We start from the raw sequence: 16,645 nt of genomic DNA on the forward strand, positions 1-16,645 counted from the left end.
CCATCTCTGTGGTATGTAGCATTAAAGAGCAAAGGTTACCTGGTCAATACGGACAAATTTTACCAGCTTGTAAAAGGTAAAGAAAATTACTCAAGATGCACAAACATAAACCAGCAATCTCTAAAATAGGTATTATAAAATAACCACTTTCCTTAAGGAAGTTGGCAAAAGTATTTTGTAAGACTGAAGCAAACTATTCATTGATTGAACAAGCATATCAGTATCATATCCTGGTAGTTTAAACTGAAAATAGCTTTTAAGCAGTACCTGCTTTGAAGGCTCCTTATAAAGTCACCCTTTGGTTTGGTTTCAGCAGAATATCCTACAGTGAATCTGTCAGGGAAGAATCCTCTGTCAAGTTCTCAAGTGAACATCCAACAATGGGATCCAAGGTAGACTCACTTACATCAATGCCAGATTTGTCAAAGCCTGATTTGTATCTGAGTCCAAGTGCCCTTAATTTCACTTAAAAGTTGTCAGTGTAACTATATAAATATATATTCATACCATTAAAATGGTCTGAACTATTTTGTAATATAAATGCAAACTTAAAACCAGTATGTATTCACTTAAACATTCCTTTTTTAAAAAGTGAAGGTTGGTATGTTGGTATTTTAAGTTCATTCAAAGGGGCACTAACACAAAACCTTACTCATTTATAAAAGGGGTAGGAAATGATTATTAAAGTGAATAAGCAACTGAAGGACACTTAACATTCTCTGAAGGGCATATTAAGTTCTCCCAAGAACATCACACATTCTGGGACTTATCTATGAATTCTTAGGTCCTAACCCCAGGCCTGGCAATCATGATTCAGAAAAACATTGCTCAGCACTTTCGCTGTACCTAACCTGAAGAGGCCTCACAGAAAGCATTTAAAAACATTTTGGAGGAACAAAAGAAAGACACTAAATTCTCAGAACAGCCAAGCTTTGAAGTCAGACCTGGATTCAAAACCTGACTCCAGCACTTGGCTATGTGACCTTGAAGAAGTAGCTTATTCTCCCTAAGTGTCCTCATCTATTAAAGAGAGATACTGCGAGTCCTGTCCCAGAGGGCTAACAGAGAGCCACAAGGGGTTACGTCTACTGGCTGCTCAAAATGGTGCGGTGTACATGTGAACACTGCTGCTGTTCTCACTGGATAACAGCTTTCCAGACAGACTTAACCCAAGGAGGGATAAAAGGGCATGGTATAAAAATGCAGATGTTAACTATTGCCCTGACTACAGCAGAAGATGTGCTGCTGAAATTTGTTAGGAAGGGAAATATCTGTATCCACATCTGCCTTTGTGGTAGCAACTAACATTTTAACATTCTGAGTTGCCACCAAGGCACACAAATAGGTCCATTTCACCAAAGGAAGCAAAAAACAGACCAGATCACTCAACTACTCAGGCTTCAATTAGGACCTCAAGATTCAGCAAACTTTGCCAGATCCACAGACCACATGCTGTATTACAAAGGCTGCTTCCATGGATGACAACAGAACTACTGGTATATAAAATAAAATGAAATAAAAATACCAAATTGCCTCTAAGAGACAAAATAACCAATCAACAGATTAAATCGTTCACTTATGGAATAGGTCATTTGGAAGGTCAAATAGTGAGCAAGGATGCATAGACACAAAGCCTTATTTCAAAGGAAAAATCACCAGTTCATTCAGAAAACAATAATTATTACTGCCCTTGATTTACTGAAAATTCTGGTCAAATGATTTAGATTGCTGTGGACCAGCTGACAGGTACCAGAGAGGCGGCCCACTTAGGTTTCCGTGCTCATCAGTCAAGTAGCTCCTCAAGCAGGGCTTTGGCAGCTGTTTACCTACTATTCCTCAGAACTTCATGAAGGACAATGAGTCATAAAAAAATAGATCTAGGTTTTGATTATTGATAATTACTGAGAGAGAAAGATATGGGCAAGAAGTGCATCGGTATTAGGTGGAAAAAGAGGCAAAATTAAGAGCTTATGCTTTTGATCTAACATCTATCTTGTGCAGCGAAACTTTTGTATTTGAAGGTACCAGTCACACATTTAAGAGTCAAAATAATAGACTGCTGTAGTCCATGCTCCTGGAAGATAACCTCAGGCCTAGACCTAGGCCTAGTCATACAGAATTATTTCTACCTGCTAAGCTTATCAAGAGGCAAATATACAGCTGTACAGAACTTACTATGCCAAAGAACAAAAGCACAGTTACTGAACACAAAATGTTTCTTTTTTGTGAAAGTACATGTTTGGGGATTAATGATTTGCCCTAGGTAAAAAGCTATTATGTCCATTTTAGAGTATTTAAACCAAAAAGGAAAGGTAAATATTCTATAAAGGATACATTTTTCCCGAATCCCCAAAACTGTTAAAATACAAATTCTGGCTGTAAGAAAAGCTGAGGGGGAGTGTGGGGTGTATAGCCCCAGTTGTCACCTGGCTGGTGACATGAGATATGGTATTTACTACACCTCATGGTGACCAAATGCTGTAATTTTTTTGTCCTGGAATGGCATTAGGTCATAGACATTAAATGGCTTATTGAGCTCAGGAAGAATGAAAATATGTGAAAAACAAGACAGCATAAAGTTTTGCACTGTGCTGTAGACCGAAGCAGTTTATCACTATTTTTAGACTGCTTTAAAGAAAGCTTTGAAATGACTCATTTAACAAAACATGGTAATATCTTCATTCATGCTGCTTTTTAGATTAAGGTCAACACCCCTAAACTGAGCACATTTTGTTTCCTATACATTATCATTTTACTTGTTTTCCTTCTCTGAATTAAATCACGTATGACCTGACCTCTGATAAAACTAAAATCAAATTGTAGAAATTCAATTGCAGAGAATAAGTTTTGGATTAACTCTACTTTCAAGTAATTAACTTTATCTGAGTTTAACCTGATGGTGGAAACTACCACAGATGGGCTTATCTAGTAGGTAGCAAGTGGTCATAAATGACAACAGTACAGAGTGAAGTGGTGCTTTTTTCCTCTTATATAGAAAACTGGAAATTGCCAAAGTTCAAGCATGCAGAGGGGGATGACAAAGGGAGAGGAAAGAAAGAAGGGTCACAGGACAGTAGAGGAGGGAAGGTCATTCCACCTAGCAGTGTGTTGGACAAGCACTTGGAGCAGGGAAAGGACATGTGTGCTCCGAGAGTCAGCGCCTACATGTACTCACCAAGTGGAGGGAAGCCCCGAGCAGGGCTTGTATCACGGCTGCTCTCACGGCTGGTGTTGCGGCTGCACCCCTGACTCATGCTGGGTCGAGGGATACGGCTGTTCCGTGCTAGTGTGCAGCATGAGGGGTTTCAGAGAAGGTGAACAAGTTTAATGAAGACAGAAAAACTCAAAACGTCAGTCACATTCTGTTAATGTAATCATGACATTGTTCATGCTGGGAGTTCTGGTGGCTGAGGACCTGTCCAGGCTGCCATCTACCTGACTGACAAGCCAACAGTAGGAGAGTAGGACTCGTTTATACTCATGCCTCAGAAAGTTGTGAACTTTGGTGTGTAGGTGAAATAACACCTAAATGTGAGAAATGAAAGAAAGCTTTCTAAAGAGCATCAGAAAATACAAGATCAGAAGCCTAATGGAACTGATCAGCTTTATGGCTTTAGAAAATTTCTCAACAAGAGGATAAAAGACCAACGCCATTTTCATCCACACTGAGTCCTTAGACAACTTAATTTGGATTTAAAAATGGAATCCATGAACTTACCTAATGGAAAGGAGAAGGGTGCACTTCTCCTAGCCTGGCCTTCTTTACAAAGAGAAGTCATAAGGACTGACACAGGTAGAGAAGCCGCCCACTGTGTTAACTGTGCAGATGCTTCAAACACATTAATAATCTAAACCAACAGATATGAAGAGTAGCAACTGCTATCCCTGTATTTACTGGTCCTAACATTTAATCTCCTCTCTTCCCATGAAAATCCAAAAAGATTTACCTATGGTCCCTACTCAAGCCCCTTCACTTCCCCAGCCTGACAGGAGTCTATAGCATATGGACTAATAATCCCAGTACTTATGTTAAAAGATCCCTCCACTGATGTAAGAACAGCTAATTACTTGATGATTATCTCTGGGTAATTCATTATATTCCTGTTGTAAAACACCAAGAAGACACAGTCACATGAATAGCCTAAAATCTAAAATAACTTGGCTGTAAGGCTTAGAAAAGACTATGATACCCTTGTTTTTCAATTTAACTTGAAATACAGTATTAACAAAATACTCAGAAACAACTGTTGCATACTGAATGCCTGCAATCACCTACATAAAAGCTGATAGGACAACAAATGTTTCCATCTTGAGAGGATCTACTAATAATTCTGCACTGGAAAGAAATGTGTCTCTCAAAAATTTTGGAAAAAATAAACCTGATTCACTGGTGTAAAAACAGCCATGTTTACTACATTGTAATGAGCAGAGCGTATTATTTCTGAGGAAAGGTAGATTTACTGTATGGCCGAACTACAACAAGAATGTATTACCAACCAGAACCATGAAGACCCTTGAAAAAGAAGAATATAGAAGTGAAAATCCAAACCACCTTCTTATTGTGGTTTCTGCTCAGGGCTAGAGTCGAATTAGACCCTAAAGGTATGTTTAGTATTGTCCAAATGCTTAGGTCTGCACTAGTAAGCAAGGGAAGGCCACACATAGAGATGTGGCCTGAGCAATAGTCAAAACAGGGCTTCATTTGGCTTTCTTCAGTAGTTCCTAAATTCGTCTTCATTTTTGTCATAGTGACATGGGTACTGAGTTTTCACTCGAAGCAGAGAGAAGATCACTCTCTGAACAGACAGCTCATAAATAAAGGCAAAAGCCGGAGGTGCAAATTAAACTCTTAAAAAACCAGAGCATCTATTGACCAAACCAATATACGAGAAGTTGCCTAGAACCAACAAAGCAATACTGCTTATCCTAGAGGAGCAATACCACATCTAATTATTGGAATGACTTCTTCCAATCCATGCTAACCCACTGGTCCAGCCACTTAGCCTCTGGTTCTCAGCCTCCCTCAGTAAGGTTAGAAGAAATGGTCCCACCATTTAAATGAGAAGGGTACATACAGAAGTACTCCAATTCCCTGCTGAAAGGCGTACATGAAAATCTTGTCTTATTCCACTGCCCACTCCAAAACAAATAATCAAAAAGTAATAAAAACAGTCTTGGTAGTTTTTCACATAATGTGCACATGTAGTTGAGCATTTTCTTATAGTCTTGACTGATTACTTCTGAATTTTCATCCAGTGGTCAGTTAAATATGCATGCTACAACAATGGGAAATCTTTGCCATCTCCCCAGGCTGAACACACTTTGTAAAGACAATGAAGAGCAGAGAAAGAGATAAGTAGATATGCTCTGAAATAACAATATGCATAGTCCTTAATAAGGTTGACCCTCCTAATATTTTACTGAAAGTTCATTCACCCATCTGTGATCACTGACTTTTTTTTTTAAGTATTAAAGACAGACTTTATTCAGTAACTATCACAAGAGGGAAGACAGTCTAACATGAACTAAACTCAACTTTTATTTGACCACTGGTTTCTTGAACATAGACTAATGGTGACATGTAGAAAAAGAATTCTGTTTATAATTTTGTAAAAATATGCTTATAGTTGCCCCAAACCTCATTAAAGTACACCTACTGGTGATAACAACAGATCAAATGTTGGCTAACTTAAAATCAAGAGGAAAAACACCCACTTACTTTAAACACTACTTTGAAAGACCAATACAAGGATTTAAAATAAGTATACAAACAAATGGTTTTTACAAAGACTAATCAATGAAGTGGTCAATATACCAAATCAACTTAGTAACAAAACTGAACGCTGTATGTGAGAATGTTATGGAGGAAAAGGTATAGCAGAGGAGGAAGAGATGATAAAAACATACTTGCCCTTTGAACTTTCAAAAGGCACTATTCTTAGTTTCGGAGTCATGCTTACATATGAAATGCTAGAAATCCTTGAAAAATCAGCTCATTGGTTTTCGATTCTTGAGAAACACTATGCTCTAATATTTTAAAGGTAATTCTGACTTTTGACTTTTATGGACGGCTCCTATCAAAACTCATACCAAAAGCAGAAGAAAAGAGGAATTAATACTACCAAAAGTTAGAGATATAAAATGTCTCTCTAATTTTATATTTTCATGGTTTGGTCTTACATATAGTAGTCTAATTCAACAGCTGAATTGGTTATTATTAATTTTTAATTCTTTCAAAAAATTTTAACTTGAAAACATTTTGAATGCATATCCATAGAATGTAAGCTTCAAAAAGCCAAATATTTTTATAGATTTTCAACAGATGAATGGAGGAAGGAGACCAAAGGCAAACCCCCAAACATAACTGCTGTAGGTGTCAGCTATCTATGTGACTTCTTACTTGTCAGAAATAAGATGCAACAAAAACGAAACGACTTATGAATATATTATTCTAGTTGACTGAACAGTTTAGGAAGGAATAAATTGCCAAGAAAAAAGAGAATGGCAGGGTTTCACTTCGTTCCCTGGTTATCCAACAGGAATTGCATCCTTTTTTGCTTAAGAAACCTTAAATGCAAAAGAAGAAAAGCTTTGGCGTCATTTTTATCACAGGTGAGAAAGGAAAATTTAGTTAAGAAATTATTTCAAGCAAAAAAAGGCACTTTGCAACAATTCATAGATAACTAGAATTAACTCTTAGTACAAATTCCAAGTCTAATGTAGCTATGATTGCTTAGAGATTATAGAAAATATTCTTGAAAGATGCTCTCCTCCTTTTTGAATATTTACATTTCAAGTCGCTATGCAATAAGCCAAATGCTAAGTACACAGGCATTATACCCAGCATAAACAAAACGGTCACAGAAATATAAAATCTATTACTATAAAATGGACTTTCTGTACTACAAGAAGTATAAAGGTATTTTTTATTCATGTATTTATCTTTATGTCTCTGTATATGTGTGTATTCCCACCGTGGGTAGAAATTTAAATATCTTCTTTAATCAGAACTATATATATGACCTCAAAGCTTTATTCCTCTAAATGAGGATCAAGGAAATAACTTTCCTCAAAATGATGTTTCAAAAGAACTTTTTGCAAGGGAACAGGCTCCTATTTAGTTCTTACCAATATTATGCTTCATAGTCCTTCTTTTAAAGGCTTACTTAAATGTTGTCTTTCAACTATTCATAACACAAACTTCGTAGTTAAGACCATGGAATACCAGGACCTAGAGTCATGTTAGATTACTAAAGTTAGTTTATTTCCCAATTTCAAGAAGGTAAAAATGCAAATTTAAAAAGTAAAATCCCAAAGAAGAAATGAATTTTTAAAAGTATGACACTCATCTGGCTTGCCAAGTAACATCCTATAAACTTAAACAATTACCTGTGGAAAAAGGGCAGCTGAAATCTCACACCAGGGTTTGAAATCACATGCATTTTCCAAGCAAAACCAGATCCAAACATACATATATTACAGCATCAAATGTGAAATTTAAATATTCCAGTTCATGGTATTTTCTCTGACCATATCTACATTACTTGTTAGTACTATTCCAACTAACTTGTCAGCCAGGGGAGCATGCTATGCAACGCCAACAGAAAGTTGCCCTTATGTAGAATTAACAATCACCACTGCTTGATGACATCTCTCATTTGCTTTGGAAATGGTAGTCAACCATATCCTACCCATCCTACTTCTTAAATACCTGCCCCTGCTTTCTCCTAATTCTGGTGGCCTTCAAGGACCTTTCTGAGGTAGAGCCTTCCAGACAATCTGCCCTTGTCTCCCACCCTGACAAACTGCCTTTGCTGTAGCCAAATTTATTGCATGTGGTTCCCAGGGCGCATTATGCTCTCTCCAGTCAGACTGCTTCTGTACATGTTTCTCTGTGCCCTAGAACACCTTTCTTATCTCCCCACCTGCCAAATGAATTCACCTCGTACTTAATCAAAACACGACCTATTCTAGGACTTCACATTTGCAGATTTTTTTTTTTTACCCTACAAAGTTGTAGGTAAAAATATTGGAAGATGAACATAGATTTTTTCATAGTATATTACAAAAGACTTCTAATATTAAAAGGTAGCATACAAATCAGACTTCAATAGAGTACAAGGTCTTCAATCTGCTGAGAGTAAATCATATAAATCTACACACTATTATGAAGAAACTAAATATTACAACACAAAAATATTACATATTTGGTTTTCATCTATTTCTAGTTTCATGTTTGAACAATATTATTTCAAAAGTAACTACATGTATTCTTTAACCATAAGGTTAGAGAAGATCAAAATCGAAGTGCACCCAACAAATTGATTTTGAAAATTTATATAGGGTATACTGATAAGCTACATAGTGCTTATCAGTAAAAGAAAAATGAAAAGCAACATTGTTTTTCTTTTAAAGACATTGCTTCTAATAGTGAAGACAAAAAATCATGTCCATACCCCCAATTCTAACGTTTCACAAAATGACTCTGAAACACAAGGTCCACAATGATGCAATCCTTTTCCATCAATTTGAATGGTAAACCCCACATATTTTCTAGTTATAACTGAAACCTGAACATGTCATAATCTATAAAAAGCACAAATCAAAATGTCTTTTTTTTTTTTAAAACAGGCAAGGTGACACCCTCAGTTCAAAAATGGATCTCTATTTCCAACATTAAACAAAGTCATTACATGATAATCAAAATTATGAGCAAGTTAGGAATGGTATTTCACAATCTTTGAGAATCCTTACCTAATCCTATACGGTTTGGACTTGTTTCTCGGCTACATCCCTGACTCCTGGGAATCTTGCTTCGCTTTTCGGAAGAGGGTGTCACAGGTGGGCCTCTTGAAGAACCCCCAGTCAGGCCACTGTAACCACTTCCCAACAATTTCCCTGGGGAACTTGACCGGCTGCCAGCTAAAAATGAAGCAAAACAAATTTGAACAATGGATGTAAATCAGGGAATAAATTAATTTCAGAAGCCAGTTTACACATTAGTTTGGATCAAACACTAAAAATTTTCTATAAAAATAGCTTTTTAGTTGGTGGAAGTTCTAATTTTTCAAAAACATAGGAGCATAAAAGAACAACAAATTTTTATAAAAGAATATTTATTTATAGAAGAATTACTCGTGGAGGTCTACAAAAATGACTGCAAAATTTCTGATTTAAAGAGCAGGCTGAGTACAAATAGCTTCCCCATTCCACAGCAAATTTCTACAAATAATCACAAAGGTATTTATTTATAGTTCTTTTTTATTCTGTAAGAGTTGATATGTTAAAAATTTTAAGTATAATTGCTGGAAAAGTAGAAATATAACAGAAACTTATTAAACATTAGTGGAAGAAAATGGATCCAAGAAAACTCCATTAATCTACCAAATGGAAGAAAAGGGGGCAAGGGAATGAAATAACTAGAACCAAGGTAAATAATCATAAAATAAGATGGTAGGAAGAAGCTCAATCATTTCAGTAAGCATAATAAATGTGGCTGAATTAAATTCATCTACTAAAAGATTCTTGGATTGCCTTAAAAAGATTATGAAATTCGACTGTATGTTGTTTAAAAGAGACAAACAATATGCCTAGAACAACAGAATAAAACACAGCATTAAAAAAAGATGAAAGATATTTCATATTGATAAGAGAAATTGTCCATGAAGATATAAACATGAAACTTTTAATTTTTTAAAATTTTTTTATTTTGTTATCATTGATCTACAATTACATGAAGAACATTATGTTTACTAGGCTCTCCCCTTTACCAAGTCCCCACCACAAACCCCATACAGTCACTGTCCATCAGCGTAGTAAGATGTAGAATCACTACTTGTCTTCCCTGTGTTGCACAGCCCTCCCCTTTCCCCCACCCCGCACATTATACATGCTAATCATAATGCCCCCTTTCTTCTTCCCGGCCCTTATCCCTCCCTTCCCTCCCATTCTCCCCAGTCCCTTTCCCTATGGTAACTGTTAGTCCCTTCTTGGTTCTGTGATTCTACTGCTGTTTTGTTCCTTCAGTTTTCCTTTGTTCTTATACTCCACATATGAGTGAAATCATTTGGTACTTGTCTTTCTCTGCCTGGCTTATTTCACTGAGCATAATGCCCTCTAGCTCCATCCATGTTGTTGCAAATGGTAGGATTTGTTTTCTTATTAGGCTGAGTAATATTCCATTGTGTATATGTACCACCTCTTCTTTATCCATTCATCTACTGATGGACATTTAGGTTGCTTCCATTTCTTGGTTATTGTAAATAGTGCAGTGATAAACATGGGGGTGCATCTGTCTTTTTCAAACTGGAGTGGTGCATTCTTAGGGTAAATTCATAGAAGTGGAATTCCTGGCTCAAATGGTATTTCTATTTTGAGCATTCTGAGGAACCTCCATATTGCTTTCCACAAAGGTTGAACTAACTTACATTCCCACCAGCAGTGTAGGAGGGTTCCCCTTTCTCCACAACCTCACCAACATTTGTTGCTGTTTGTCTTTTCGATGATGGCGATACTTACTGGTGTGAGGTGATATCTCATTGTGGTTTTAATATTTGCATTTCTCTGATGATTAGCGATGTGGAGCATCTTTTCATGTGCCTGTTGGCCATCTGGGTTTCTTCTTTAGAGAACTGTCTATTCAGCTCCTCTGCCCATTTTCTACTTGGATTATTTGCTTTTTGTTTGTTGAGGTGTGTGAGCTCTTTATATATTTTGGATGTCAATCCTTTATCGGATCTGTCATTTATGAATATATTCTCCCATACTGTAGGATACCTTTTTGTTATATTGATGGTGCCCTTTGCTGTACAGAAGCTTTTTAGCTTGATATAGTCCCATTTGTTCATTTTTGCCTTTGTTTCCCTTGCCCGGGGAGATATGTTCATGAAGAAGTCACTCATGTTTATGTCTAGGTGATTTTTGCCTATTTTTTTCCTAAGAGTTTTAAGATTTCATGACTTACATTCAGGTTTTTGATCCATTTCGAATTTACTTTTGTCTATGGGGTTAGACAGTAATCCAGTTTCATTCTCTTACATGTAGCTGTTCAGTTTTGCCAGCACCATCTGTTGAAGAGACTGTCCTTTCCCCATTGTATGTCCATGGCTCCTTTATCGTATATTGATTGGCCATATATGTTTGGGTTAATGTCTGGAGTCTCTATTATGTTCCACTGGTTTGTGACTCTGTTCTTGTGCCAGTACCAAACTGTCTTGATTACTGTGGCTTTGTAGTAGAGCTTGAAGTTGGGGCGCAATATCCTCCCCACTTTATTCTTCCTTCTCAGGATTGCTTTGGCTATTTGGGGTCTTTGGCAGTTTCATATGAATGTTTGAACTATTTGTTTCAGTTCATTGAAGAATGCTGTTGGTAATTTGATAGGGATTGTATCAAATCTGTATTTTGCTTTAGGCAGGATGGCCATTTTGACTATATTAATTCTTCCCAGCCAGGAGCATGGGATGAGTTTCCATTTGTTAGGACCTCTTTAATTTCTCTTAAGAGTGTCTTGTAGTTTTCAGGGTATAGGTCTTTCACTTTCTTGGTTAGGTTTATTCCTAGGTATTTTATTCTTTTTGATGCAATTGTGAATGGAATTGTTTTCCTGATTTCTTACTGCTAGTTCATTGTTAGTCTATAGGAAAGCTACAGATTTCTGTGTGTTAATTTTGTATCCTGCAACTTTGCTGAATTCCAATATTAGTTCTAGTAGTTTTGCAGTGGAGTCTTTAGGGTTTTTTATGTATAATATCATGTTGTCTGCAAATAGTAACAGTTTGACTTCTTCTTTACCAATTTGGATTCCTTGTATTTCTTTGTTTTGTCTGATTGCCGTGGCTAGGACCTCCAGTACTATGTTGAATAACAGTGGGGAGAGTGGGCATCCCTGTCTTGTTCCCAATCTCAGAGGAAAAGCTTTCAGCCTCTCGCTGTTCAGTATGATGTTAGCTGTGAGTTTATCACATATGGCCTTTATTATGTTGAGGTACTTGCCCTCTATGCCCATTTTGTTGAGAGTTTTAACATGAATGGATGTTGAATTTTGTCGAATGCTTTTTCAGCATCTATGGAGATGATCATGTGGTTTTTGTCCTTTTTGCTGATGTGGTGGATGATGTTGATGGATTTTCAAATGTTGTACCATCCTTGCTTCCCTGTTTTTCAGCATCTATGGAGATGATCATGTGGTTTTTGTCCTTCTTTTTGATGTGGTGGATGACGTTGATGGATTTTCAAATGTTGTACCATCCTTGCTTCCCTGGGATGAATCCCACTCGGTCATGGTATATGATCCTCTTGATGTATTTTTGAATTCAGTTTGCTAATATTTTGTGGAGTATTTTTGCATTTGCGTTCATCAGGGATATTGGTCTGTAGTTTTCTTTTTTGGTGGGGTCTTTGCCTCATTTTGGTATTAGGGTGATGTTGGCTTCATAGAATGAGTTTGGGAGTATTCCCTCCTCTTCTATTTTTTGGAAAACTTTAAGGAGAATGGGTATTATGTCTTCTCTGTATGTCTGATGAAATTCCAAGGTAAATCCATCTGGCCCGGGGGTTTTGTTCTTGGGTAGTTTTTTGATTACTGATTCAATTTCGTTGCTGGTAATTGGTCTGTTTAGATTTTCTGTTTCTTTCTGGGTCAGTCTTGGAAGGTTGTATTTTTCTAGGAAGTTGTCCATTTCTCCTAGGTTTCCCAGCTTGTTAGCATATAGGTTTTCAAAGTATTCTCTAATAATTCTTTGTATTTCTGTGGGGTCCGTCGTGATTTTTCCTTTCTCGTTTCTGATACTGTTGATTTGTGTTGACTCTCTTTTCTTCTTAATAAGTCTGGCTAGAGGCTTATCTATTTTGTTTATTTTCTCAAAGAACCAGCTCTTGGTTTCATTGATTTTTGCTATTGTTTTATTCTTCTCAATTTTATTTATTTCTTCTCTGATCTTTATTATGTCCCTCCTTCTGCTGACCTTAGGCCTCATTTGTTCTTCTTTTTCCAATTTTGATAATTGTGAAATTAGACTATTCATTTGGGACTGTTCTTCCTTCTTTAAATATGCCTGGGTTGCTATATACATTCCTCTTAAGACTGCTTTTGCTGCGTCCCACAGAAGTTGGGGCTTTGTGTTGTTGTTGTCATTTGTTTCCATATATTGCTGGATCTCCATTTTAATTTGGTCGTTGATCCACTGATTATTTAGGAGCATGTTGTTAAGCCTCCATGTGTTTGTGAGGCTTTTTGCTTTCTTTGTACAATTTATTTCTAGTTTTATACCTTTGTGGTCTGAAAAGATGGTTGGTAGGATTTCATTCAATCTTCTGGAATTTACTGAGGTTCTTTGTGTGGCCTAGTAATAGACATGAAACAGCTTTGAAATAGAAACAGGAAAATGTTAAAAATAAGGTAGAAACTGAAAAGGCCATAATTAGTCTTTCATTTGAAAGACTAATATACATCTCAGAAATTAACAGAATAAGCAATCAAAATTATACAGGTATGTATAAAAATACCTCCCACATACACACACATGAATATCCCAATAAACAGAATACACATTCTTTTACCTTTCCACTTACAAATATTACAAAAACCTACTGCGTACTAAGCCTCAAAGGAAATCTCAAAAATCTACAAAGGTAGAGATTATACAGAACACATTCCTTGAGACATATGCAATAAAATTAGAAATTAGAAACAAATAATATAGTTAGTAATTTTTATTAACTAAGTGGCTAAACACCTCCATAACCATTTCTTAGAGACAAAAATCTCAAAACAGCAAAACATTCAAATGCAGTCATTTACTTAGATCATCTCCTTTAAATAGAGAAGGCAATAAAATTCTAAAACATAGAATGCACATTATATACCAGGGTGAAATAACCCTGAGGTAAAAACCTGAGATAACACTCACCTGGAAATTAAACACACGCACACATACACACTCTTCCATCATTCAAACAAATCACTAAGAACTCACAAAAATTAGTACTTTATAATGGTTTAACTACAAATTAAAGTGAAATTCATTGTAAAGATCACTAGTACACATTACTATGAAGACCCTGCCTTAGGATCTATTAATTTTAAAATTTGAGCATACACCATTAAGCTGTATAAAAGGAGAAAGAAATCCATTTCAAACTATAGAATTTGAACACATAGAAAAATGCAGAAAGATTAAGCTCATAAAAAAAGAGAGAAATTAATATTGTGCAAGGAATATGGGGTGAGGGAAAATGCAAAAAAAAAAGGCAAGAAGAGAAATGCTTACCACCAGCGGGATTAGCAGATCTGGATCCTTGATTATGAGAGCAGACCAAAGGACAGACAAAAAATGGATTAAAAGACAATAACACAATACAGAAGGTCAGCATGCAACACAACACCAATATCCTTGTTCACAAACACATTAGCAAACAACTACTTTTTCTAGGTCTTGTTCTGCCTAGTCTACTTTTGTACTTTTTATTTTATACATACTACACTACATTAGCATTTATTTCAGATCTGTTCACAAAAGACTTATGAACCTACAATGTATCAGGCTGTGTTGGGCAGAGGAGATGCAGAGAACAGTAAGACAAGTGCCTTGTCCTCTAGGAGCACATCTACTCTCTAGTTCTGACCAAGCTGGGAGAAGGGGTTGTATCTTACTCATCTGTGTATCACTATCACCTTAACTGGTGGAAATAAGCGTGCTTAACATGAGGGCCACAGTATCAGAGGGACATGGAAAACTTTCTAAATTCAGGAGAAGCTAAGAAAGGCATTCTAAATACTGAGAGTGAACCTATGCTATGGCTGTGGACTAAGTGCTCTCTACACAAGCCAGACAGGTCCTGGGGCCACAAAGGAGGCAGACGCACATCAGTGGAAGAGTGCTGGGTGAGGGGATATGGGCAGCTCCTGGAGAAGGGGAGTCTTCCTCTGCCACATACAGCTTGCCCAGAAGAACTCTGACACCGGCCTCTGCTCTACATGCACAGGGAGGAGAAGGGAACTCTTGTTAAGTCACAGGTAGCTGGGCAGAGAAACACCAGGGATGGATCCTAAGAGTTATCAGAATACATTCATTCCACCCATGGTGATTTTCATGGCTGATGCTAACAAACCAAGTGACTCAACATATACAAAGAAGCAGTAATGGAAGTGAGGGCAGCTGGGCAAAGCAAGAGTCCATACTGGCAAGAAGGGAGCAAGCTCCAAGTGTCAGAACAGAGGTTCAGGAGAGAGCTTTTAATGGATTCACTTAGACCAGTGGGAAGAGCACTTGACGTTAACAGTCATTTCCCTGGGTACTGTGCTTAAATTACTTTAGTAGGATTCCTTATCAATACAAAATGGGTCACGGTCCAAGTATGTGTCAGTTTGAAATGCTTAAGGAGAGGAAGAGAAACATTTTAATTTTTAATGCTACAAAATTTAAATCGCCTGGAAAGGAAAAAAAGTATACTTGCAATCTCCATTTTGTAAACTTACCCAACAAACATGAAAATTATTCACAGTATCACAGAGTCACAGAAATGAGTCTTTCCCCTTAAGTCAATGAAATACTATGAATTTTTCAACTGTAAAATGGATTGTTGAGTAAGACGAAGATAACAGAGAGCATAAAATATACTTCTTACGCTGGGACTGTGAAACCACTTTAGCGCGACTGCGGCCTCGAGTATCAGGTACAGAGGCAACGTTGGTGGCACTCCCAGAGCTCTGCCGCTTCGTGCGGATCCGACCTACGGGATACAGCAAAAAGCAGTGTTTGTATAATGTTCTCAATAAGGGCGACCTACTCAAGAAAACCCATAATAACAAGCAACAGGTCTGACTGGGCCTCCTGAGATCACATGTACCCTACATGTGCTTATGTCCTGCTTCCCTGTACATGCACATGTGCATATGACTGGTATGCACAAATTCTACAGATATGCTAGGAACTCCTAAGAGTTATGAAGCTATCAAGTGTTCATGATTCAATTATTATACTTTCAGATGAGGAGGAGACATCACCCATTTGAGGATTCTTTTCCCCACAATTTTTCAGATTAAATTATTTTTATTGTCTACAAATCCGCCAAATGTCCAAAAGCTGAAAAGAAAATATTAGCTGCCATCTTAAGAAAAATATTATAGAAAAAATAAAAACCACCTTAATTAAGAAATCAACACAAACTACCACATCCTGGAGAATAAATGTTTTTTGGTAAGTAGCATTAAACTCTATTTTGAAGCATGCATGCCAACAATTTTTTAGGCTGCAAAAGATGAAGATAAAAAGAATCAGTATGCAGAGTACCTAGAGAAACGACAACCTAAAAATTACACAACATTGTAGGCATTTAGGAAAAGAATTCACCATTGTAAGTAATCTGCGAACTCCAAATATTAAATCATAAAAACCATAAAAATAAAAATGAATTCAGAAATGCAAAATCTATGATGATGAGACTAGTATGATTAGGGATTCAAGTATTTTTAAAACTCAGGACTTTTTTGGTTTCCAAGGGACACAAGATGCCTCTACTGCCCTAATTCAATTGAGAATAGCAATCTGATTAGGGAAAACACAAACTGATTCAGACTCCTACTGGCTTCTCGGATTGTTCAAAATGACTTCTACCTCATCACCTGAGAAAGACTGCAGAAAAG

At 36.8% G+C, this 16,645-nt stretch overlaps 1 protein-coding gene across 6 annotated transcripts in view; it reads right to left on the reverse strand.

Annotated features, from left to right (window-relative positions):
• CLASP1 (cytoplasmic linker associated protein 1) overlaps nt 1-16,645 on the reverse strand; it is a 321,777-nt gene that overhangs the window by 86,342 nt on the left and 218,790 nt on the right. For 2 of the 6 annotated variants that reach the window (XM_057505715.1, XM_057505717.1), the window contains exons 22-25: nt 15,628-15,732; nt 14,271-14,297; nt 8,755-8,922; nt 3,176-3,283 (exon numbers count right to left, since the gene is read on the reverse strand). In XM_057505715.1, coding sequence (XP_057361698.1) covers nt 3,176-3,283; nt 8,755-8,922; nt 14,271-14,297; nt 15,628-15,732 — 408 coding nt within the window. The remainder of the gene's footprint in view (nt 1-3,175; nt 3,284-8,754; nt 8,923-14,270; nt 14,298-15,627; nt 15,733-16,645) is intronic. The other 4 variants (XM_057505720.1, XM_057505716.1, XM_057505718.1 and 1 more) reach the window with 3 other exon arrangements.

This window comes from Manis pentadactyla, chromosome 8 (assembly GCF_030020395.1).
Source record: "Manis pentadactyla isolate mManPen7 chromosome 8, mManPen7.hap1, whole genome shotgun sequence".
Classification (NCBI taxonomy): Eukaryota; Metazoa; Chordata; class Mammalia; order Pholidota; family Manidae; genus Manis; species Manis pentadactyla.